The sequence below is a fragment of the Hyperolius riggenbachi genome, chromosome 5 (assembly GCF_040937935.1).
Source record: "Hyperolius riggenbachi isolate aHypRig1 chromosome 5, aHypRig1.pri, whole genome shotgun sequence".
Classification (NCBI taxonomy): domain Eukaryota; kingdom Metazoa; phylum Chordata; class Amphibia; order Anura; family Hyperoliidae; genus Hyperolius; species Hyperolius riggenbachi.
Genome location: NC_090650.1, coordinates 206,466,531 through 206,489,367, shown reverse-complemented (window position 1 = coordinate 206,489,367; position 22,837 = coordinate 206,466,531). Strand labels below are relative to the sequence as shown.

The 22,837-nt window shown below is 44.6% G+C and overlaps 1 protein-coding gene and 1 long non-coding RNA gene across 4 annotated transcripts in view; one reads left to right on the top strand and one right to left on the bottom strand.

Moving 5' to 3' along the window:
• The window catches only part of LOC137518574 (uncharacterized), an 86,131-nt gene extending 80,819 nt beyond the window's left edge, over positions 1 to 5,312 (top strand). For 2 of the 3 annotated variants that reach the window (XM_068236627.1, XM_068236630.1), the window contains 2 exons: positions 1,064 to 2,788; positions 4,734 to 5,312. In XM_068236627.1, coding sequence (XP_068092728.1) covers positions 1,064 to 2,787 — 1,724 coding nt within the window. In that variant the 3' untranslated portion in view covers position 2,788; positions 4,734 to 5,312. The remainder of the gene's footprint in view (positions 1 to 1,063; positions 2,789 to 4,733) is intronic. The other variant, XM_068236628.1, reaches the window with a different exon arrangement.
• Positions 1 to 22,837, bottom strand: part of LOC137518576 (uncharacterized) — a 91,163-nt gene that overhangs the window by 57,969 nt on the left and 10,357 nt on the right. The window lies entirely within an intron of this gene.

The window sequence follows — 22,837 nt, the reverse complement described above, 5'->3', positions numbered from 1 at the left end:
TTGCATTTGGTGTGCCCCTTTTAACCTCCTGGGAACTGCGTAATGTAAATCCTACGCTGAACTTGTGGCTGTCGAAATCTTATGCGGCGTAGGATTTACACCGCCTGCTGCTTCCACTCATGACGCCATTGTGCGCACCAGAGATGGGAGATTAAGCTGTCATATGACAGCTGACATCTCCCCTCAGTGATCAGGAGCCATTGTGATTGGCACGTGATCACTATTGGCAGCGGCAGTCAGAGGGGAGGAAGAGGACGGAGATTCACCTTCCTGACGTTTCCCTGGCGATTGTCGCTCCGCTCTGGCCGGCATCCCCACTCGCTCTGCCTTAAGTGTCGGGTCCCGGCTTGATAACTTCATCAAGCCGTGACCTGGAACTTAGCGGCAGTGCGAGCATGGATGCGGGCTAGAGCTGTTCATCGCTGGAGCCTGGGAGGAGAATAAAGGCTGCTGGCAATATGGGGGACACCTGGCAATACAGGGGACACCATGCCTTGCTATCTATAGTGGGGCACACGCGCGCACAAGCACACAGGCGCACAAGCGCACGCTCACACACGGGTTAGGCAGCCGTAAATGTAGGTCACTTTGCAAGTACTCTCGTTCCCAAGTGCTTACAAAGAAGAGTCTTCTTACTGTGCATTTGTGCATGCTCAGCCCCTATGCTCTCGTCTTTGGAAATACTTGGGAATGTGAGTAATTCTGGAGGCTGCTTGAGAAGTGCCGAAGACTCCTTCCCAGCTGCTTGCATATCATAAATGGGGGTGCAGGAACACCAGATCGAGCACCGAGAAAGTTCTATTGTCATCTATAGTCTGTATATAACTCAGGATTTCAATTTAACATTATAGAGATTCACTCACTTCCAGTTTTCTTACCTGCTAGACGAAATCAGGGCAATTTTACAACGAAGGTACTTCAAAATGTACATGCTAGATCTGACTGCAGGATAGACAGGCGTATTTCATTACTATTGGCATCCAGAAATATAATGGACATGGAATTGTAATGTACATGTTTGTGTAAACGTGCTTTTTATTGACTGTAACTTTTTCTATATTAGCAGCTCAGCCTGAAAATCTGAAGGATAAAGTAGGCGTGCCTTTTGTTCTTCCTGCTCCAAGCGTACCTGGCAGTGACCAAGTGAACTGGGCTCCAGCTTTCCCACCGGCATCCGTTCCACCTCCATTCCTTCCAGAAACTCAGAAACCAGGTATTCCAGAAATGCCCCAAGCTTGGCCACTGCAAGCTCCATTCCTTCCAGGAAATCAGCAACCAAATATGCAGGGAATGCCTGCAGTATTTCAGCAGGGGCCACTGCAAGCTCCATTCCTTTCAGGAAATCAGCAACCAAATATGCAGGGAATGCCTGCAGTATTTCAGCAGGGGCTGCAGCAAGCTTCGTTTCTTCCAGCAAATCAGCACCCGAATATGCAGGGAATGCCGCCAGTATTTCCGCAGGTGCCACCGCCAGTATTTCCGCAGGTGCCAACGCAAGCTCCATTTCTTACAGCAAATATGCAAGGAATGCCTGCAGTATTCCAGCAGGGGCTGCAGCAAGCTCAGTTTCTGCCAGGAAATCAGAATTTAAATATTCAGCAAATGCCTGGTGCCACTATAGAAAATGTACAGAAAAATCAAGCTGCTGAGTCCAGTTTAAATGCACAAAGTGACTCAAATTCTGAAGAATTAAAATTTTTAAAGAAATTAATGGCATTACTTTCAGCTCTTCCAGAAAATACTACATCATCAGACACTTCGCAGTTTAGTTCAAAATTAACTATGTTAAAGTCTTTGCTCTCGGATAAAACCCCAAATACAAATGCCACAGCAGCAAACCAGCAGGTAATGATGCAAGTTGCATCTTTGACTCAGGGTGTGGCAAGCACAGAAAATGTTTCTCAAAATAAGCAGTTGATGATAATGGCATCTCAAAATACAGCAGATATGGCTGGGCTGAATCAAAACTTGGTGATGCAAATGGCTTCAATGGCAAATAATGTCATGCCTGTGGAAAATGCACAAGCGAACCAGAAATCATTAATGCAGATGGCAGCTTTACTTCAAGACAGACAGAGCATAAACACAAATTCATTAATGCCTAGTAACCAGACGTTTAAAAACCAAGACTATGCTCAGGAGGACAATTCAATGAGGTTAGTGGATCAAAATGTTAATCAGAATGTGTACATGGATCCCCAATCAAGATATGCTAATGCATCACAAAGTTATGGAGATTTTGGCTATGGTGCATCAACAGTTGGCAATTTTTATGAGTCTGGGATGGGTCAGTATGGTGATAATACGAAGTCCATGGTACTAAAAAACAAGCCAACGCAAAGTTTACATAGTGGCATAAACAGTGGAGCGGGGGATGAAAAAGTTAGAAACCCAAAATCTGAGGACTATGCCAGTGAGTCACCATATACACGAGTCTCTCTGTCTCCTAAAACTTCAGGAACTGTAAATAAGAGATTTCACAATGCCAATTCTGATCTTGACCTGAGAAAAGAAATCCATTCACAAGAGATGGGATCTAGTCATGGAAAACACAGTTCCAGAGCTTTCGAAGATCCCGAGTGGTCAGAACGAGAGAGTGGAAAGCCTTATAATAAGCGTCCTAGGCTGGACACAGAGCATGGGGCGCACCAACCCAGAGAAAATGACTTTCAAGGCAGAGATCTATCAAACTTGTCATTAGATCTCCTGAAGAGGATTCGAGGGAAGGATGTGTTCACCGCTTCAGCAATTCTTAGTGAATATGCAGACAGTCATGCTTCTAAATAAAGTAAGTTAATAGTTTTTTTCTTTTCCTATACCATGTTCAGTTTCATACCATGTTCTGTTTCATCATGTAGTAAACTTACGAAGAACCTTGTAGAATTAAAGTAACCAACAATGTACAGCATATACAGAAATTGTGCTGAGAAGCAACACAATTTAAAGTAAATCTGTAACATTTAAAAGAGAAAAAGTTACATACTTACTATAGTAGTGGCTCCAGTGGCTTCCTATGTCCTCGACAAGACCAATCCAGAGCTGGGACCCTCTGGAAGTTCACAGCCAGGCTCCTATCTGTGAACTAGCATGGCTACACCTTGCACCTATGCAGTAGCACAAAGCTACTTGGCAGAAAAGTAGGCGTGAGGTATCCTGCGTAATATGTTGGCGCTTTATAAATACAATAAAAAAATAAATAAATCCTGTGCAGTATGGCCGCGCTGGTTTCACGGACGGATATGCAGCTGCACGCACTCTTCAACGAGCCCTTGTAGAAAAAGTTCAGAAGGTACCAGTGCTGGATCGGTGGAGGCAAGGTAGACTGGGAAACTTCAGGCTTCCCTCTGCTGAAAGAAGTACCCATTTGGGGCTTTTTTCTCTTCAGGTACACTTTAATGCTTGTTAATAACCGTGGCGTTAAGTGAATTTAAGAGATTAAAGTGTAACTGGAGTGAGCCATTAAAACTAAGCATATCTCCAGTCACAAAACAATACTACAACAACCTTTCTAAAATTCTTTTCTCCCATGGGACACAAAACGCAGTTTGCTATAGAAACCCATAACAGCAGATATATAACTTTTACTGTTAAATCTGTTACATCCAAAATATAGAAGGTCAGGCTTTCACCTGATAGCTCATCGACCCTTTCCTCCCATCCATCCTGCCAGTGAAAGAGCTTCTGGCCTCCTTGTTCAAACTGAAGAACAAGGTTGGCAGTCAGCTGCTTCTATAAGCTTGGATGAAAGCCTGCCTTCCTGTATTCTGGCTGGCATGAAAGAGGATACATTTTTAGCATTATCTTGGAGTTGCAAAGGAAACGTAGGGCTTTTTATCACAGGCCGTGATTCATTTTGGGATTGTATACTTTCAGGAAAGATTTGAAGAATAACTTCACTTATATTACAAAGTGTAGCTACCTGCGTTGATCAGGCTACAGTACTGTGCACAAGTGGGCAGTTGTTAAAGATGCTTAAAGTAAAGCCCCTTGGACTCATTGATACGGGTATCGGAATCTGATCTCAAGGGTGACTGTGCAGGGCCAACAATATACAGACACATCGCTAACCTACAGGCTTGCGAAGTGTTCTATTGCAACGCAAGGGGGTGGAGGACTGAGGGAGCGGCGCAAGTGTGACGTCACGTGGTAAGTGGGGAGAACAAAGATCTCGGCCGAAGCAATCCACCAGGTGCATCGCTGGCTGGACAGCGGATGGGAGTCCGGAAGGCTGGTGTACACTTTATCTAGTACTTGTACAGGCCTTAAATGTTTCCCAAATATAAAATCTGATTGTTCATTCTTATCAATTTACAAAATGCAAAGATAACAGAAGAAAAATCTAACTTGATTAAAGGGACACTTAAGCCAGAAAAAAATGAGTTATACTCACCTGGGGCTTCTACCAGCCCCCTGCAGCAGTCCTGTGCCCTCGCAGCCACTCACTAATCCTCTGGTACCCCGCTGCCAGCTAGTTTTGTTTTTGCTGACAGGCCCGACAGGACAGGCCACACTTAGCTTTCTCCGCATTCCTGACTGTAATTGGCGCTATTGCAGTAGCTTCTAGACACCCCCACAAGATCCACTTTTTGCAGCTACTTAGACCAAGCTGCTGTTTAGCTGTCCTTCAGAAACATACGTGCACATGTGTCTACAGTATATCTAGATGGTGTGTGCACACCTTTCCTACTGTTTTATTTATTTTTCTAACTTTTGGTATCTGTTTTATTTTGCAGCATCCCAGATATTTCAGATTCCTTCCAGGAGTGAGATTGAGATGTATTGCACTACAGGCTTCCCTGACGTGTATTGTTGTAATAGATATGGATGTGGATATTTTGCTTCATTCAGAAATTAATAACTTGGTAGAATTTTGAGTGTTTCATTTATCAGAAATGTGATCAGATGTGAAGGAATTTAACACTCCTAATGCAGCACAAAATGATTGACTTTGCCACCAGGTAGTACCAAACAAGGATTGTTGGTCAAATTTCTGTTGGACTGGCATGCAAGTCTTATTGAAATACTAACTCTTCATGGAATGATTTGAACACTGAGGCCAATTAAGCAATTCTTTTACAAACTTGTTTGAATAGTATGTTAGAGGCAGCAACATTGAGGATGTCACAGTGCTGAAGTCACAAACTTGTAGTGACGTGGATGTGTTCAGTTATCATTTGTTATATGTACATACTATATAGGCACTATATTTTCAAAGGAAATTCATGTTTTAGTGTTTTTGGATTTACGGAAATGTTTGATGTAACATTTTCCTTTAAACACACAAATGTAAATAAAAAAATATTTCTGCCTCATCTCTTTGTTATCCGTTACATAAATTATTTGTTATGGACAAACAATATGCCAAGCCAGATTTGATACACCCTATCAGTTCATCCTCACCAGTGCCACTAGCTGCATTTATGCCAGCTCCTACATTTTATTATTGTAGTCTGATTTACAATATAAGAAACTCCATGCTTCGGATACATGAAATGTGCTCTTAACCTGTAGCCGACCGCTCCACGCCAATTAGCTTGAACACGACAGCCCCAGGACCACTCCACGCCAATTGCCGTGAAGTCCTAGGGGCGGAGATTGCAGGGGATCATGTGCGCGCATCCCCGCTTGAATGATGGAGCTCTGTTCCGTCATCAGGCTCCCGATCTACAGCAGCGCTGTAAACCTACGAAGGCGGCACAGAAGCGATCCGCCGGCATTGGCTGAAGCCCATGACAGCCGATCATGCTGATTGGCTGGCGGGGGGAGGTTGGGTAAAAAAATAAAATATATATATATATATATATATATATATATATATATATATATATATATATATATATATATATATATATATATATATATATATATATTTTCTTGTAAAGGGGAAAAAAAAAGGGAAATATATATAAAAAAATAAACCTCCTGGGAGCGATCATAGCCCACCAACAGAAAGCTCAGTTGGTGGGCTGAAAAGGGGGAGGGAGACGTCACTTGTGTGCTAAGTTGTATGGCCCTTAAAGCTGCAGTGGCCTAATTTAAAAAAAAATGGCCTGGTCACTAGGGGGATGTAAGCCTACGGTCCTCAAGTGGTTAAAGGACCACTACCACGAAACATTACATTTTGAAACACCCCCCCCCCCCCCCCACAGTAGTTATAGCAATCATACAGAATATTCACAGTGTTGTTTATTTCATTTTCTAGCATGGCCCTTTAAAGATCCATATGACACTGTATACGTCAGTCCCTGCACTCCCGCTGACAGACTTCTGTATCTATAAACTCATCATAGGGGAAGCTTTATCAGTGGTTGTAAATGAACTAAACCACTGATGGTATAATCCTTTTTTTTCTTTTTTTTTAACCTCGGCCCCAGTCTTCCCAACTGCCATAAATCCCTGAGCAAACTCTCGTGCTGACAAGGTCCCTGCGTAGCCTGCACATCATTACAAGCAGGCAGCTCAGCGGTGACTGAATAGGCTTAACAGGAGAGAGCAGCTCAGGTGTCTTATTGTACAACCGTGTCCATGCTGTGCTGAGAGCTGACTCACTGATTGCTTGGAGGGCAGAGGGTGGGGGCTGCCGGGACCTTATCGGCATGAGAATTTATGGCAGTTGAGAAGACTGGGGCCCGAGGTGAAAAAAAAAAATTATACAATCAGTTGTTTAGTTTTATTTACAACCACTGATAAGGCTCCCCCCATGATGAGTTTATAGATACAGAAGTCTGTCAGTGGGAGTGCAGGGACTGACGTATACAGTGTCATATGGATCTTTAAAGGGCCATGCTAGAAAATAAAATGAAATGACACTGTGAATATTCTGTCTGATTGCTATAACTACTGTGGGGGTGTTTCAAAATGTGATGTTTCGTGGTAGTGGTCCTTTAAAGGATACCCAAGGTGACATGAGATAGACGTGTATGCCTAGCACACAAATGACTATGCTGTGTTCCTTTTTTTCTTTCTCTGCCTGAAAGCGTTAAATATCAGGTATGTAAGTGGCTGACTCATTCCTGTCTGAATATGAAGTGACTACAGTGTGACTCTCACTGAGACTCTCACTGATAAGATATTCCAACTGTAACACACTAGCAGAAAATGGCTTCTGAGAGCAGGAAAGGGATAAAAATGGTCAATAGTTCATAGATTTTAGCTCTGGCATACTTCAATAAATGTGTCATTGCGCAAAAACAATAAAACAGTTAAAACTAAAAAAGTAGATTTAAACATAAAATAAAACTGTGGAATATCAAAGTCCTTTTTAGGAGACAGAAGATGGATACAATTGTTTATTTTAGTAGTTTATTTTCGCCTCGGGTGTCCTTCAAAGCCCAATTAAACCTAAACTTTATTGAGGCCAGAAACCCATTAGGATCGATTTTTCTGAGCGTTTTGCGGTTTGAAAACTCTTGCTAATGTAATGTTATGGGTGTGATCCCACTTGAGCAATTTGATTTTATAAAAATCTCCCATAGCATTGCATTAGCAAGAGCTTTTTCAAATCACTAGCAATCGCTCCTAGTGGGTTTCTGGCCTAAAGCAATTCTTTTGTTTACTGTATAGTAGAAGACTCCTTTTTTTGGAGTAAACTTTGCAAAATTCAACAACTCATTTTATTGCAGTGCACATACATACAGACTAAACTCTTCAAGAGCCTAACTCTTGTCATACATTATATGGGATTTTTTTTTTACATACATCTTTATTTTCACTTTTCTACTAATTTTGATACATTCAAGTACATTTAAAAAAGGGAAAGGAATGAAGAAAATATAATACAACAAACCCCCCGAAAAAAACGAGAGACTGGAATATTGCTTCTTATGCAAAAAAAAGCTCCATCTCTATCCTGCAGTTAAAGGGAACCTTAACTGACAAGCAGTGCGCCTGCACGGCTCTGGCAACGTGCTTCCTCAATCGTGCTCCCGTCCCTGTGGCCATCTTGCGCTTGAGCAGTACACGTACATACAGTGGGATGTGAAAGTTTAGGCAACCTTGTTAATCATCATGATTTTCTTGTATAAATTGGTTGTTGCAATAAAAAATATCAGTTAAATATATCATATAGGGGAGACACAGTGATATTTGAGAAGTGAACTTAAGTTTGTTGGATTTACAGAAAGTGGGCAATAATTGTTTAAACAAAATTAGGCAAGTGCATACATTTGGGCACCACAAAAAAGAAATGAAATCAATATTTAGTAGATCCTCCTTTTGCAGAAATGACAGCCTCTAAATGCTTCCTGTAGGTTCCAATGAGAGTCTGAATCCTGGTTGAAGGTATTTTGGACCATTCCCCTTTACAAAACATCTCTAGTTCATTCAGGTTTGATGGCTTCCGAGCATTGACAGCTTTCTTTAATTCACACCACAGATTTTTAATTATATTCAGGTCTGGAGAATTAAATGGCCAATTCAGAACGTTGTACTTGTTCCTCTGCATGAATGCCTTAGTGTATTTTGCGCAGTTTTTAGGGTCGTTGTCTTGTTGAAAGATCCAGCTCCGGTGCAGCTTCAGCTTTGTCATTGATTCCTGGACATTGGTCTCCAGAATCTGCTGACACTATGTGGAATCCATGCGTCCCTCAACTATGACAAGATTCCCAGTCCCTGCACTGGCTACAAAGCCTAACAGCATGATGGAACCACCACCATATCTTACTGTAGGTAGCAAGTGGTTTTTCTTGGAACGCTTTGTTCTTTTTCCTCCATGCAGAACGCCCCTTGTTATGACCAAATAACTCTATTTTAGTTTCATCAGTCCACAGCACCTTATTCCAAAATGAAGCTGGCTTAAAATGTGCTTTAAAGAGGATCTGTAACATAAAAAGATCCCCTGGGGGGTACTCACCTCGGGTGGGGGAAGCCTCCGGATCCTAATGAGGCTTCCCACGCCGTCCTCCATCCGTCAGGGGTCTCGCTGCAGCCCTCCGTGGAGTCCGGGCAGCGGTGACGTCATTATTTACCTTCCTGGCTCCAGCGCAGGCGCTCTGACGGCTGTCGGCTCCGAACTACACGGAAATACCCGATCGCCGTCGGGTCTGCTCTACTGCGCAGGCGCAAGTTTCCGGCGCCTGCGCAGTAGAGCGGACCCGACTGAGATCGGGTATTTCCGTGTAGTTCGGAACGGAAAGCCTCCACAGCGCCCCCCGCTGGAGCCAGCAAAGGTAAATATTAAACTAACAGTCGGCACAGTCGCCGGCTGTTCGGAGGGCTGCGGAGAGACCCCCGTGGGACAGAGGACGGCGTGGGAAGCCTCATTAGGATCCGGAGGCTTCCCCCACCCGAGGTGAGTACCCCCCAGGGGATCTTTTTAATGTTACAGAGTCTCTTTAACATACCTCCAGCGGCTTTGTTTGTGCTGTGGGCGGAGAAAAGGCTACCTCTGCATCACTATCACATACAGCATCTTCTTATGTAAAGTGTGCCGAATGGTTTAATGATGTACAGTGACTCTATCTGCAGGAAGATAATGTTGTAGGTCTTGCTGCTGGTCTTTGGGTTGACTCTGACTGTTCTCACCATTTGTCACTTTTGTTTATCGGAGATTTTTCTTGGTCTGCCACTTCAAGCCTTAACTTGAACTGAGCCTGTGGTTTTCCATTTCCTCAATATGTTCCTAACTGTGGAAACAGACAGCTAAAAACTCTGAGACAGCTTTCTTTATCCTTTCCCTAAGCCATGATGGTGATCAATCTTTGTCTTCAGGTCATTTGAGAGTTGTTTTGAGACCCCTTAAATACTCTTTCTCATAACTGGATTCGCCTGTGTATGTAGGTCAGGGGTCACTGAGCTTACCAAGCTAATTTGAGTTCCAATAATAAAATGACAATAGTTCCCAAATTTATGCACCTGCCTAATTTTGTTTAAACAATTATTGCGCACTTTCTGTAAATCCAATAAACTTCATTTCACTTCTCCAATATCACTGTGTGTGTCTCCTATATATTATATATTTAACTGATCTTTTTTATCATAACAACCAACAATTTATACAGGAAAATCATGACTATTAACAAGGTTGCCCAAACTTTCGCATCCCACTGTACGTACTACTTGCACTGCACAGGCGCAAAAATGCACGTGGCCATAGCTGTGCAGGCGCACTGCTGAAAACAAAACTGAGCTACGGAAGGGGACTGGCTGATCGTTGAGTGATTCCATGGGCACAGGATGTCTGCAGGGGGCTGGGGGAAGCCCCAGGTAAGTTACACTTTTTTTTTTAACTTGATTAAGGTTCCCTTTAAGCAAATGATGGCTACCTAGCGTATAACTCTAATGCTGACACTAGCTTCAGTTACTGCATGTATGGTAAGGTGACCCTGCCATGGTGCCCACCCACTCTTAAACCCATGGTGGGGGAACATGACAAAACAACAAAAGCTTAGAAAGACATAAAGGTCGAAAGACCTAAAAAAAAGGGGGAAAGAGGAACATCAACAAAAAAAATCCCAAGGGACAGTAGCAGCCACCTACATTGCCTTCAGCAGCGTATCCCTGGAAAAAGGAAAAAAAAAACTAAATGGAAAAGGAGTTATTTATCTGAGAGAGACCCAAGGTCCACCCAAGCTAATTTAGTGTTTCCATTGCCAGCCCTAGTTTTTCAGCTAGTCCCGCCACCCCAAATTTGCTGTTGTCTGTGTATATTCCCCCATCTCTAAATTCCAGCCAGGGAGTCCACTTACTCAAATGTTTCTTACTTTGATCATGCATTATATGCATAAGATTATTTTATTATTGTATCATCTATTTCCAGGACCCAATATCTGATCGTTGGGGGGAGAGGTAGTCTTCCACCTCTTAAGGTGCATACACGCGTCTGATTTTATGCCCGATTGTCGTTCAAACCGGACGTTTGAACAACTTGTCATTCAAACAAAAAGTAGTTCATACTCCTTGTACACAGACGACAAAATGTTTGAAATGCTAACTACAGCTAATTTACATGTCGCTTGACTAGTCAATGGACTTCCTAGAACAATGGACTAGATCAAATGACTTGGTGTTTGAAAGTCTATTAGTTTGACACAAATCGACTTTCAAACAAGTAGTTTGTACACGTGTACGGACCTAACGGTCGTTTGAACGACAGTTAACGGATCTGCCAAGCGGATCAGTCAAAACTGCTGCTATCAGTCTAACGATCGTTCATACACACTCCAAACTGTCGTTCAAATGACAAGTCGTTCAGGAATATCAGACATGTGTACATACCTCTAGTCACAAGAATCTTAATAGCATTAATTAGATGCCTAAAGCCCCATCTGCACGATACGGTTCTTTGTGCGATTCGATTACGATTCTATTTACGATCTGATTAAACCCGACATGTCCGATTAGGATTCGATTCATTTCGATTTGACATTGCAATAGCAAATCGAATTGAATCGAATCCCAATCGGACATGTCGGATTTAATCGGATCGTAATCAAATCGTACAAAGAATCGCATCGCGTAGATGGGGCTTTAGAAGCAATTTTTTATATCTTTTAATGCTCCAAGTATTGCCATGCAACAGAAAAAGGCAGGTTTGTCTAGAGCAGGGGTGCCCAATACGTCGATCGCGATCTACCGGTAGATCGCGAACGACTGTCTGGTAGATCGCGGCGGCGTGGCAGCAGCCTGTCATATTTTACTGCCGGCTCGCTGCTCTTCTTGATCGCGGCCGCCGCGTTGTGTTATATTGTGCTGCTCTGCTGCCCAATGCAGAGCAGCACACGGCCAATCAGAAAAGCCAGGGGAGGGGAGAGGAGTGGCAAGGGGAGTGGCGCCGCATGAAAGGGGAGAGACGCAACTGAATGAGAGAAAGCGTCTCCCCCTCCAGCACTTCCTGTATCGATAGCCGTCCTTCCCCTTTCAGGGCTCCAGGCTATTTCATGTGGTTTAGGCAGGAAGAAGAGCTGCTGGCGAGTCGCTGTGTGAGAGCAGCCACACAGCAAGGAGAGACCTGCACAGAAGGTGACGAGGGGAGACACACAGGCGTGTGTCTCTTTTTATAATAGGTGGAGACAACGGATTTGGGGAAAGCTGAACTATGTGGGGAGCCTAATTACTTTGTATAGGGGACTACGCTCTGCTTGAGAAAGGTGGGGGGGGGGGGGGGGAGGGAGGAGGATTGAATCTATGCTGGGATGGGGAAATATGTTTATTTTTGCTTGATTCAAGAGGTAGCTAGCCCAATTATTTTTATTAAAGGGGACTCTTCTTAAAAATATGCGTGGATTTAAGGGGGAACTCTGATATACATTTGAAAATGTAAATAATTATAGGAGACTGCCTAATTACTATATGTTTTTTCGGGGGGGGGGGGGGGGGATTAGTGGGGGGCGCTGTAGTGCAGTAGATCACGGTGACCGGATAATTCGCAAAGTAGCTCGCGAGCTGAAAAAGTGTGGGCACCCCTGGTCTAGAGGTTTAAATCCCAGTATTTTATGAATATATTTTCACCCCCTCCCAAAATACAGACCATTCACATTCCAAGAATATATGTAAAATAGTCTCTGCATCTGCTACATCGCCAACACAGAGAAGTGTTCATAAAAATCTAAAGTGTAACTGTTGGGCATAAAATCAAAAATCAATTATTTATTTTTAGCTGGTAAACAAGTAAAAAGGATGCTAACCAGGCAATCCAAAAAATTAAAAATCACCCTTACTTTTCTTCTCCCCAGTTTCCCTGGCTCTTATTTGGTACATCTGCCGCACAAAGGAAGTTGCAGGGCATGCTATTTTTTTTTTTTTCTTTACTTTCCCCTCAGACAGAACTAATGCAGCCTGATTGGCTGAAGCCTCTTTCCCTCTTTTCCCCTCCCACCCCTCTGTTCCTCTCTGGCCAATATTTCTCATTCTGAGACAATTCACTTTCTATTGCAGAGCTGGGTGGGAGTGTATGAAGACTCGTAGGAAGGCGGGCAATGATACACAGACAGAGTAAGGGAGGAAATGTCAGGATTGGATTCAAAATGGAAAATCCCTATCTTTTTACTATAGAAAAAAAAATGCAACTAATCTTGTCAAATCTGACAATGTCAGAAACCTCTGATCTGCCGCATGCTTGTTCAGGAGCTATAGCTAAAAGTATTAGATGCAGAGGGGGTCAGTAGGATAGCCAGGCAACTGCTATTGCTTAAAGGGATACTGTAGGGGGGGTCGGGGGAAAATGAGTTGAACTTACCCGGGGCTTTTAATGGTCCCCCGCAGACATCCTGTGTTGGCGCAGCCACTCACCGATGCTCCGGCACCGCCTCCAGTTCACTTCTGGAATTTCTGACTTTAAAGTCAGAAAACCACTGCGCCTGCGTTGCCGTGTCCTCACTCCCGCTGATGTCACCAGGAGTGTACTGCGCAGACACAGACCATACTGGGCCTGCGCTGTGCGCTCTTGGTGACATCAGAGGGATCGAGGACATGGCAACGCAGGCGCAGTGGTTTTCAGACTTTAAAGTCTGAAATTCCAGAAGTGAACCGGAGGCGGGGCCGGAGCATCGGTGAGTGGCTGCGCCAACACAGGATGTCTGCGGGGGACCGTTAGAAACCCCGGGTAAGTTCAACTCATTTTCCCCTGACCCCCCTACAGTATCCCTTTAAGAGGAAATAAATATTGCTGCCTCCGTATCACTCTTTGCTTCAAGGGCCACTATCTCAAAAATCGTAAAATGTAAAATACATAGAAGCACATATACGTTTCTCGAACAGTAAAATGAGCCATAAATTGCTTTTCTCCCATTTTGCCGTGACAGTAGGTAGTAGAAATATTTTGGACTAGCCCATCTCATGGGGGATTCTCAGTTTTTTTTATTTTCAAAAGCATTTAGTGAATGGCAGTTGCTCTGTCCAACTTCCAAAAAGTGTGCATGGAGGCTGGCCAGCATCATTGCATACATCCTTTTCAGGGAATGTCTTTGTATAGAATATAAGCCTTGCTGAGAATCCCCCATGAAGAGATGGACTAGTCCAAAACCCGTTGGTTCTGTCAGATTTCTACTACCTACTGTAAGTGACAATAACAGGAGAAAAGTAATTTGTGGCTCTTGAAACCTACTTCTCATTTATGTTTACATGAATTTTAAATGTTACATTTTTTTGCGATAGTGGTCCGTTCAGTTGTCCTGTAACCACTTGCCGACCGCGCACTCATACCGCGCGCCGGCAAAGTGTCAGCTGCAGGACCAGCGATGCAGTATTGCGTCGCCAGCTGCAGGCTGATTAATGAGGAAGCAGCCGCTCGCGCGAGCGGCTGCTTCCTGTCAATTCACGGCGGGGGGCTCCGTGAATAGCCTGCGGGCCGCTGATGGCGGCTCGCAGGCTAAATGTAAACACAAGCGGAAATAATCCGCTTTGTTTACATTGTACGGCGCTGCTGCGCAGCAGCGCCGTAAGGCAGATCGGCGGTCCCCGGCCAATCAGCGGCCGGGGATCGCCGCCATGTGACAGGGGACGTCCTGTCACTGGCTGCACAGGACGGATAGCGTCCTGTGCAGCCCGGATCTCCGGGGGGGAGCAGATAGGAGAGGGAGGGGGGAATTTCGCCGCGGAGGGGGGCTTTGAGGTGCCCCCCCCGCCAGCAACATGCAGGCAGGAGAGATCGGACCCCCCCAGCACATCATCCCCCTAGTGGGGAAAAAAGGGGGGTGATCTGATCTCTCTGCCTGCTACATGATCTGTGCTGGGGGCTGCAGAGCCCACCCAGCACAGATCACTCAACACAGCGCTGGTCCTTAAGGGGGGGTAAAGGGTGGGTCCTCAAGTGGTTAAAGGGAATCTGAAGTGAAAATAAACATATGATGTAATGATTTGCATGTGTAGTACAGCTAAGAAATAAAACATTATTAGCACTTGTATGAGTCTCATATTGTTTCCAGTACAGGAAGAGTTAAACTTCAATTGTTATCTACGCAAAACAGCTTTTCTAAACTCTGTGACTCTATTAAGTCATGGACAGCACTGTCTTTTGAAGCTCTTATCTTAACTCTTTCTCATTGTTTCTTCTTTGTTTATGGGTTTCCTGTAGATAAAAGTTCAAAGGGTCACTAGCCTGCTCTGTGAAATCATTTAAAATGCTGTGTATATTGTGAAAACTGCAATTATTAGAGAATGATGCAATGTTAAAAAAAAAACCTGTATACCTGAAAATAAAATGGCACTATTTTCTTTGCTACTAATGTTCTATTAATTATCCGTATTACACAACCAATTCATTATATCATGAGTTTTTTGGTTTTTTTTGCCTCACTGTCATGTCAAGCCTATCAGGTGTATAGTGCCACCCAGTAAAAAAAAAATTGTACACTGGTTGATTTCTTGTGTTTTTGAGGCAACAGAGGACTTGTAGACAAACGGGAGGATCTTCCTCCATGGTTTTTCTAGCCAAATCTCTCATTTAGCCCTAATGGGTTAGGCCAGGTTTGCCTCCATATTCAAGAGGGCATATATCTGGGAGGTAGACCCCCTACATGGTCCCTGCACCCTACAAAGATCTTTAAATTGGGTAGTACTACTTCAAAGATCCCTCTTTTTTTACCTGCTGCCAGTCACCAAGTGGTGAAATTGGCTAAGGCTTCACATATCCAACTGATGCACATTTAAATGCGTCTTTATTTGGTGCAAGGAGACCCATTCCACATATTTAAATGCATTGCTCTTAACTCAGACAGCTCTCTCCAGAGTGGAAACCCACATCCAGAGACACTGCCAGTAAGCAAGGGGTTACACATCAGAGCATTTCTTCCTGGCAATGGCTGGGGAGAAATATCCTGGCACTTCCTATATTTGGCAAAGACAGCAAGTGTATGGGCTATCGGGATGTGTTTCAAAGAGTACGTAGTAGGTCTTGCTGCATACTCGCCCATTGCTTAGTGCCTCCATGCCTAGACCAGTCTACGATTTGGCTGCAGAATGATACAAACACACAATGGGGAAGCCAATCCTCGATCTTGTTTGTTGGCATATACTGTATATTCCTGCATATAAGTCTACTTTTTAACCCTTGAAAATCTTCTGAAAAGTTGGGGGTCGTCTTATACGCCGGGTGTCATTGATGCCGGGTGATACGCCCTATCCTTTTACCGCCTCTCAGATCTCCCTGCTGAGGGTGAGGGAGCGCAATCTATTCTTCCATACCGCTCTGATAAACAGGTAGACAAGGAGAGCTGACCAGTCTACTTAAGGACAGTTGACCAATGCAACAAGTCAATGGACTATATACTGGGTAACACATACAGTACAGCACCAGTATATGTTTATACATAGCACCAGTATATTATTATTTTTATTTTAATTTGGTGTGCGTTGGAAGAGGGGTAGTCTTATACGGCGAGTATATCCCAAACTCTATATTTTAACTGGAAAAGTTGGGGGGGTCGTCTTATACGCCGGAATATATGGTAGCAATGTAATCATAGTTTAGGAGTGCCTATTCTGCCAAATAAACTTAAGCAAAGCTCATCTTAACCATCTGAAAAAAAAAAAGTGAGGCGAGGACAATTAGTAGTGTCTGAAACGAGGACAAAATCCTTGGCATCAATGTCATCTTTAAAGGATACCTGAACGGACATGTGACATAAGATAGACATGTGTATGTACAGTGCCTAGCACACAAATAACTATGCTGTGTTTTTTTTTCTCTGCCTGAAATAGTTAAATATCAGGTATGCAAGTGGCTGACTCAGTCTTGACAGGAAGTGACTACAGTGTGACCCTCACTGATAAGAAATTCCAACTATAAAACACTTTCCTAGCAGAAAATGGCTTCTGAGAGCAAGAAAGAGGTAAAAGGGAATTTCTTTCCAGTGAGGGTCACAATGTAGTCACTTCCTGACTGAGTCAGCCACTTACATACCTGATATTTAACTCTTTCAGGCAGAGAAAGAAAAAAAGGAACACAGCATAGTTATTTGTGTGCTAGGCACTGTACAAACATGTCTAGCTCATCATGTCACATGTCACTTCGGGTATCCTTTAACCACTTGCCGACCGCACACTCATAACGTGCGTCGGCAAAGTGGCAGCTGCAGGACCAGCGACGCAGTAGTGCGTCGCCAGCTGCAGCCTAATTAATCAGGAAGCAGCCGCTCGTACGAGCGGCTGCTTCCTGTCAAATCACGGCGGGGGGCTCCGTGAATAGCCTGCGGGCCGCCGATGGCGGCTCGCAGGCTAGATGTAAACACAAGCGGAAATAATCCGCTTTGTTTACATTTGTACGGCGCTGCTGCGCAGCAGCGCCGTAAGGCAGATCGGCGATCCCCGGCCAATCAGCGGCCGGGGATCGCCGCCATGTGACAGGGGACGTCCTGTCACTGGCTGCACAGGACGGATAGCGTCCTGTGCAGCCCGGATCTCCAGGGGAGGCAGCAGGTAGGAGAGGGAGGGGGGAATTTCGCCGCGGAGGGGGGCTTTGAGGTGCCCCCCCCGCCACCCACAGCAGGCAGGAGAGATCAGACCCCCCCAGCAAATCATCCCCATAGGGGGGAAAAAAGGGGGGCAATCTGATCTCCCTGCCTGCACCCTGATCTGTGCTGGGGGCTGCAGAGCCCACCCAGCACAGATCAATCAAACCAGCGCTGGTCCTTAAGGGGGGGGGGGTAAAGGGTGGGTCCTCAAGTGGTTAAAGGGAACCTAAACTGAAAAGGATATGGATTTTTCCTTTTAAAATAATACCAGTTGCCTGACTCTCTTTCTGATCCTGTGTCCCTAATACTTTTAGCCACAGCCCCTGAACAAGCATGCAGATCAGGTGTTCTGACTGAAGTCAGACTGGATTAGCTGCATGCTTGTTTCAGGTGTGTGATTCATCCACTATTGCAGACAAAGAAATCAGCAGGACTGACAAACAACTGGTTTTGTTTAAAAGGAAACCTCTACATTTCTCTCAGTTAAAGGGACACTGAAGCGAAAAAAAAAATATGATATAATGAATTGGTTGTGTACTGTGAATAATTACTAGAAGATTAGCAGCAAAGAAAATATTCTCATATTTTTTATTTTCAGGTATATGGTGTTTTTTTTTCTAACATTGCATCATTCTCTAATATGTGCAGATTACACAACACTCAGCATTCAAAATGATTCTTTCAGAGCAGTCTGTGAACTAATGACCTCTCCTCTGGCAGAGGAAAAGTAAAAAATTAACTAACAGTTGAGATAATAAAGGACAGAAAACAGCCCTCTCCACGACTTTGAAAGTTGTAGAGCTTAATGGCTTTTTTGTATAGAGATAACTGGAGTTTCTTAAATCTTCCTGTACTGGAAACAATTAGACTGATTTATCTGATCTTAATGTTTTATTTCTTAGCTGTACTACACATACAAATAATAATATCATAATTTTTTTCGCTTCAGTGTCTCTTTAAGGTTCGCTTTGAATACTTATTCTACTCAGCCAAGAGAACTGGTATACATCCCATCTTTCAAAATCTCTCGATAGTTGCTAGCAGTGGTATAACGTTTTGTTGGTATAAATCTTGGTATGAACTAATGTTTAGTGGTTTGGCGTAAGCTTCAACTAGAAGATCTGGGCCATCTGTTCAATCAGAACGTGTTTCAGTCCCACTGACATTCTACTCACATTTGCTATAATGTATGTTAAACTAATGCTGGCCGCCGGATCGACTCCCGCCGCGTCCCCGCAGATGGATTCCCGCTCGTCTGCTCTCCTTATCAGCAGCATAATGCTGAGGAATACACAGTATGTTTTTGTACCGCGTAATCAAACCGCTGATTGCTCGATTGATAAAATCTGACATGTCTGATCACCCGCCACATCGATTCTGCACTCGATACCGCGGGCAGGACAATGGAAGAAAATGAGGAGAAGATAAGAAGCGCCCGCGGGGACGAGTGGGAATCTATCCAGGCGCCCGCGGGGACGCGCAGGAATCTATCCAGCGGCTCAATTACACGGTACAAAGCGTACCGTGTATTCCTACCATTAGATTTTTCTGCTATGCTGGGCATACACGGTAAGACAATGCGGCGGAATCGAGCCAGCGGCTCGATGCTGGCACGTCCGCGCGGATTGATTCCCGCTCGTCCCTGCGGGCGCTTCCTTATCAGCACTTCGTTTTCTGCATTGTCCGCCCGCGGGGATTGAGCGCGGTATCGACCCGCCGCGGTGCTCGGACACGTTGGATATTATCAATCGAGCCATCAGCCAAAAATAGGGAGAAAAAGTACCTGCGTCTTATACGGTAAAGGCAGGGAATCCCCGACTTACGAACGCCCGCCGATACAGAACCGCTGACCCGCTGCCACGTCGGGGATTCCCTGCCTTTCAGTGCCTGTTGCCGTGCCTGCCTTCCTCCCTCCCGCCCGAGTTTCTTGATTCCCGTCCCCGAGTGTCAATAGCGGCAACTTGCCTTTAACATGCTCCCGCGCCGATCCCAGATAATTGCGCTGCCCCCGGCTAGCATGCGCTCCCTCCCCCTTGCGGATCTGGCCCCCCCGGGTGTGTGAATAAGTAGCGGCAGCTTACCTCCACGATGCGCCCGCGATGACTGCAGACATCCGTCTCCCTGGCACTTCTCGCTCTAGTGACTGGCTTGAACTGTGCGTCATCAGTTCAAGCCAGTCACTAGAGCGCGAAGTGTCGGGGAGACGGATGTCTGCAGTCATCACGGGCGCATCGTGGAGGTAAGCTGCCGCTACTTATTCACACACCCGGGGGGGCAGATCCGCAAGGGGGAGAGAGCGCATGCTAGCGGGGAGCAGCGCAATTATCTGGGATCGGCGCAGGAGCATGTTTAAGGTAAGTTGCTGCTATTGACACTCGGGAGGAATCAGGAAACTTCGGTGGGAGGGAGGAAGGTACACGGAGAAGGCAGGGGGGCACAGAGGCGACATGAGGGCCACAGGAGGACATATGGGGGGCACAGAGGCGACATGAGGGGCAAATGAGGACACATTGGGGGCCACAGGAGGACAAATGGGGGCACAGAGGCGACATGAGGGGCAAAGGACACATTGGGGGCCACAGGAGGACATATGGAGGGCACAGAAGCACACATGAGGGGGCACAGAAGGACACATGGGGGGCACAGGAGGACACACAGGACACATGGGGATATGGAAAGCACAGGAGCACACATGAGGACACACAGAAGGACATGTACAAGACGCTCCTGGAATATGGACGCACCAGGTTTAGTATTTTTTTTTTTCCCCTGGTTTTTGCCCTCCAAACTTGGGTGCGTCTTATATTCCAGAGCGTATTATACGGCGGAAAATACGGGTATCTGCCGAGCAATTAGGCATTGTTCTACTCAGCAGGAGATGACCAGAAGACAATGCACCAGAGATAATGACCATTCTCTACAGAAAATATTCTAATTATGCATTCTATGCAACAGAAAATCTAACAGAAGAATCTTAAAGGGGAACTGAAGAGCGAGGTATATGGAGGCTGTCATGTTTATTTCCTTTTAGACAATACCAGTTGCCTGGCAGCCCTGCTGATCCTCTGCCTCTAATACTATTAGCCATAGCCCCTGAACAAGCATGCAGCAGATCAGGTGTTTCAGTGGTTCAGACTTATAAGTCTGATCTGACAAGACTAGCTGCATGCTTGTTTCTGGTTTTAATCAGATACTACTGCAGAGAAATAGACCAGCAGGGCTGCCAGGCAACTGGTATTGATTAAAAGGAAATAAACAGGACAGCCTCCATATACCTCTCTCTTCAGTTCCCCTTTAACAGAAAATTGTATGGTGTAATCCCAGCATTAGGCTAGGCATTCACAGCTCGACGCAGGCTAATCGAGCCGCTGATGGCTCAATTGATAATATCCGACGTGTCCGATGACTGCGGGTATCGACTCCGCGCTCGATACCCATGGGTGGACAATAGCGGCGAATCGACTGGAAGATAAGAAGCACCGGCGGGGACGAGCGGGAATCGATCCGGGCGGACGAGCGGGGACGCGGCGGGAGTCGATCCGGCGGCTATTCGGCCGCCGGATCGACCCGTGTATGCCCAGCATTAGACACACTTCCCTATGCAGAAAATTCCTGCATCAAATTAGATAATGAGATATAAGGTTCAGTTAAAAAAAAAAAAAAAAAAAAAAAAAGCACATTCTGTCATGTTATGCATAGACTGAGGTAGACGTAGCCCAAGTACGTTCAGATTAATCCTAATAAAACAAAGTAGAGGCTCCAGGCACATGGCATTACACCGTATTCATAGATTATACATTGAAAAACATCAAATCTCATGATGCTGTTTACTCCATTCCCCCTGCATCGTACATTGACTATGAAATATACTTCCTTGGGATGTGAAGTGGGGAAGAGAGCGGGGGAGGCTGTGGATGGGAATGGCACAAAAGCTAAGCTTCACAGCTGTGAGCAGTACAAAATTTGTGGTCAGAGAGGGATGTTTGATTGAATTTCTGATAACCAGTGGGCCACTATGGCACTGTGGTAAATGATCAATATATTGTAGAGATCAATTGTTAACATCTAAAAGGTGTATGCCTAGCTTTAGTAGCTTCCTTTGAGCAGATTTAGGTTTTACTATTGCTTACAACCTACTTTCTGTGAAGCATGTCTTCTTCCTCCCTCCTGCCTCATATAGACACCAAGTTTATAATGTTCTGTTGGACTTGTGGGAAATGTAGCCAGATAGATGTTCTTCCTACTTTGGTTGTCACATTGCCGCACCTGAGTCACCCATCTATCAGTGAACTGTAAAGCCGTTCAAGAAGGCAAAATTTGCACATAAAAGAGGCATTCTGGTTACCACTTTGCTTTTGTATACTGTTTATATCAAAAAGAAACTTAACTGCATCGAGCTTAAAGCGGAATATAACCCTGCATTTCAACTTTGCTCTAAAATATTATTTACAGCATATTATATGCAAAAAGCATTTTTTTTTTTACTAGACCAGCATTGGAAGGGTTAAACACAGAGGTTTTAAGTTCCGTGCAGACATTCAGATGGTTACATTCTATTTAGTTAGTGTGTAACTGTTTATCAATAGATACATCTCTTTGGCTGTCCTCCAAGCTCCTTCTCAGTGAGAGAGATGAGTCATAATAAACACATATTTGTAAACAAAAAGTATCTAACTCAAGTTCGGATTCGGTTGCAGAAATCTCTAGGGACTTTAAAGCCCTGTGTAACCCTTCCAATGCTGGTCTAGTAAAAAAAAAATGCTGGTTGCATATAATATACTGTAAATAATGTTTTAGAGCAAAGTTGAAATGCAGGGTTATATTCCGCTTTAATGAATAAAATATATATTTTGCAAGTACACAAAAACTGCAAAAACATGAGGAAAGGCTGAAGACAAACAGCGACCTATCAGCGGCTACTAGGGAAACTGCCAATCACAAGCTGCCTTACACCCAGCAAGGACATCGCTGCTTTGCCGATTCCAGTCGGCTTGGTCTGCTGTCTATCAACACATATCTAATAGTGGCCAGAAGGCACAGCTAATAGCGGTCGGGAGGCGGGGTGCAGTTAAAAGTTATGCAAAGTGCTAGGCAATCTCCTCCCAGCAAACACCATAGCGACAACCATGGCAATAACAAAACAAAGCTGAGGGAAAAAAAGAGGGGTGCGATTGATCATCGGGACACCACTGCTCACTAACACCGAATCTAGTCCACCAGTAAATCAGCGCTTAAATGCAAAATAATAAATTATAATCTAAATTGAGAACCCCTCCCCTACCCAATACACTTAACTTATGTATCCAAAAAGGTGGAGCTTGGTTCTTAAAAAAAAAGGGGGGGGGGGGACTAGAATTGGTCAAACGACATTGGATGGATCTTGATCTGGAAGCGAGTACACTCGCTAAGTACTGCAGTGACAGAAAGATCCCATGGGCTCAAGTGGCACC